The 1,647-nt window shown below is 65.8% G+C and overlaps 1 protein-coding gene across 2 annotated transcripts in view; it reads right to left on the reverse strand.

Annotated features, from left to right (window-relative positions):
* MAGI3 (membrane associated guanylate kinase, WW and PDZ domain containing 3) overlaps window positions 1-1,336 on the reverse strand; it is a 235,183-nt gene extending 233,847 nt beyond the window's left edge. The window contains exon 1 of one of the 2 annotated variants that reach the window (XM_069090327.1): window positions 614-1,335. In XM_069090327.1, coding sequence (XP_068946428.1) covers window positions 614-929 — 316 coding nt within the window. In that variant the 5' untranslated portion in view covers window positions 930-1,335. Of the gene's footprint in view, window positions 1-613 lie in introns of both variants that reach the window. The other variant, XM_069090328.1, reaches the window with a different exon arrangement.
* Between the last annotated feature and the right edge of the window lie 311 nt (window positions 1,337-1,647).

Genomic DNA, 1,647 nt, shown 5'->3' on the forward strand with positions numbered 1-1,647 from the left:
TCTCTCTCTCTCTCTCTCTCTCTCTCTCTCTCTCTCTCTCTCTCTCTGGGCATAATAGACACGACATATTATAAACTCTGTAAGCCATATACATTTGGAACACACTACTTCAGAGACTGGTATGGTTACATTGTCAGCTTCAAGATGCTGAGATGTAGCCAGTGGGCAGGAGCCAGGGATCCTGATGGGGGGCAAACCCTGAAGCAGCTAGGTAAGATCACGTAAACTAGGTGGTGCTTTCAGCTTTTTCTTGGCATCATGTGTCTAGAGGGGAAGGACCTTGTTTTTTTCCCCATTGGAAGATACCATGACTATTTCAGAGAAAATTCCAAGATTTGGGGAGAAAGCAGGAGCACCAACTACCCCAAATGAAATCACTGGGCAGACGAAACTCCCTGTACACCTTCTGAAAATCCTTGGGCCGGTCACCTATCGGCCACAGTTGTTCTGTGTGCAAAATGGGCACGAGCCCTTCTGCGAAGGACTGAAACGGTCCGTGCAGCCAGGGCTGGGGAAAAGGGGGCAGGGCTCCCGGGAAGGAAGGGGAGCGGCGGTGCCGGCCGCCCTCCCTCAGCCCCCGCTAGTCTCCAGGAAGGCGGGACAGGTGAGGTACCTGGTTTCACCGTCTTGAGGCGGATGGGCTCTCGGAAGTGGCGGATGACAGCCAAGGTGTCCCGGTTGGTGAGCCCGCTGACGGGCGTCCCGTTCACCTCCAGCAGCACGTCCCCCGGGCTGGGCGCCTTGCCCGAGACGACGCAGCAGGTGCCCCCGCCGGGATCCTCGCGGAGCCGGCCCAGGTAGGGGAACTCGCCGCGCTCGGCGCCTCCGCGGATCTCGGCGCTGAAGTCCCCCGGGGGCCCGGCCCAGGACAGGGCGCACTCCTGCACCTTGCTCAGCCAATGCTTCTTCTTCTTCAGCGTCTTCGACATCCCGAACCCCGCTGGACCATGGGGGGGACGGAGACGAGCGAGGCCCCCTCAGCCCGGGAGCCCCTCAAAGCCCGGGCCGCCCGGGCCCCGACGGGGCGGACAGCGCGGCGCTGCAGCTGCGCGGCGCCGAGCGGGGGGAGGGGGACCCCGGCTCCCGCAAGCCCCCTCAGGGGGCCCCCTCGCACGCGCGCGCGCACACTCGCACACACACTCACTCACACAACCACACACACACACACACACACACACACACCCCTCGGGGGCGCAGCGGGGCGGACCCGGCTCGGGAGCGGCCAGCCCGGACCGAGGGGGAAGAACGGAGGAGGAGGGAGCCGTCCCTGGGCGGATCCTGAGGAGATCGCGGCCGGAGGGCGTCTCCGCTGTCCGCTAGTGCCCGGGCTCCGCGCCGGAGCGGCGGGAAAGGGGGCGGGGGGAGGGGGAGGTGCAGGGCGGGGGCGGTGGAGGGAGCAGGAGGGAGGGAAGGAGACTCCGAGCGCGCGTCCGTGCGCGAGCCCGCCCCCTCGCTCGCTCCCGCGGCGGAGCTCGAGCTTCTAGCTCCACGCCCGCCCGCCAGCCGGGGCTGCCCGGAGCCGGCCGCTTTCCACCTCACCGCAGCCTCCGCCTGCAGTAGCAGCAGCGGTGTTCGGCGGCGGCAGCACAAGCATCAGCACCGCCTCTTCTTCCTCCTCCACCTCCTTCTCCTCCTCCTCCTCCTCCC

This window comes from Petaurus breviceps, unplaced genomic scaffold (genome assembly GCF_028583685.1).
Source record: "Petaurus breviceps papuanus isolate PSGF00001 unplaced genomic scaffold, PetGlider_PUasm1.0 186, whole genome shotgun sequence".
Taxonomy (NCBI): domain Eukaryota; kingdom Metazoa; phylum Chordata; class Mammalia; order Diprotodontia; family Petauridae; genus Petaurus; species Petaurus breviceps.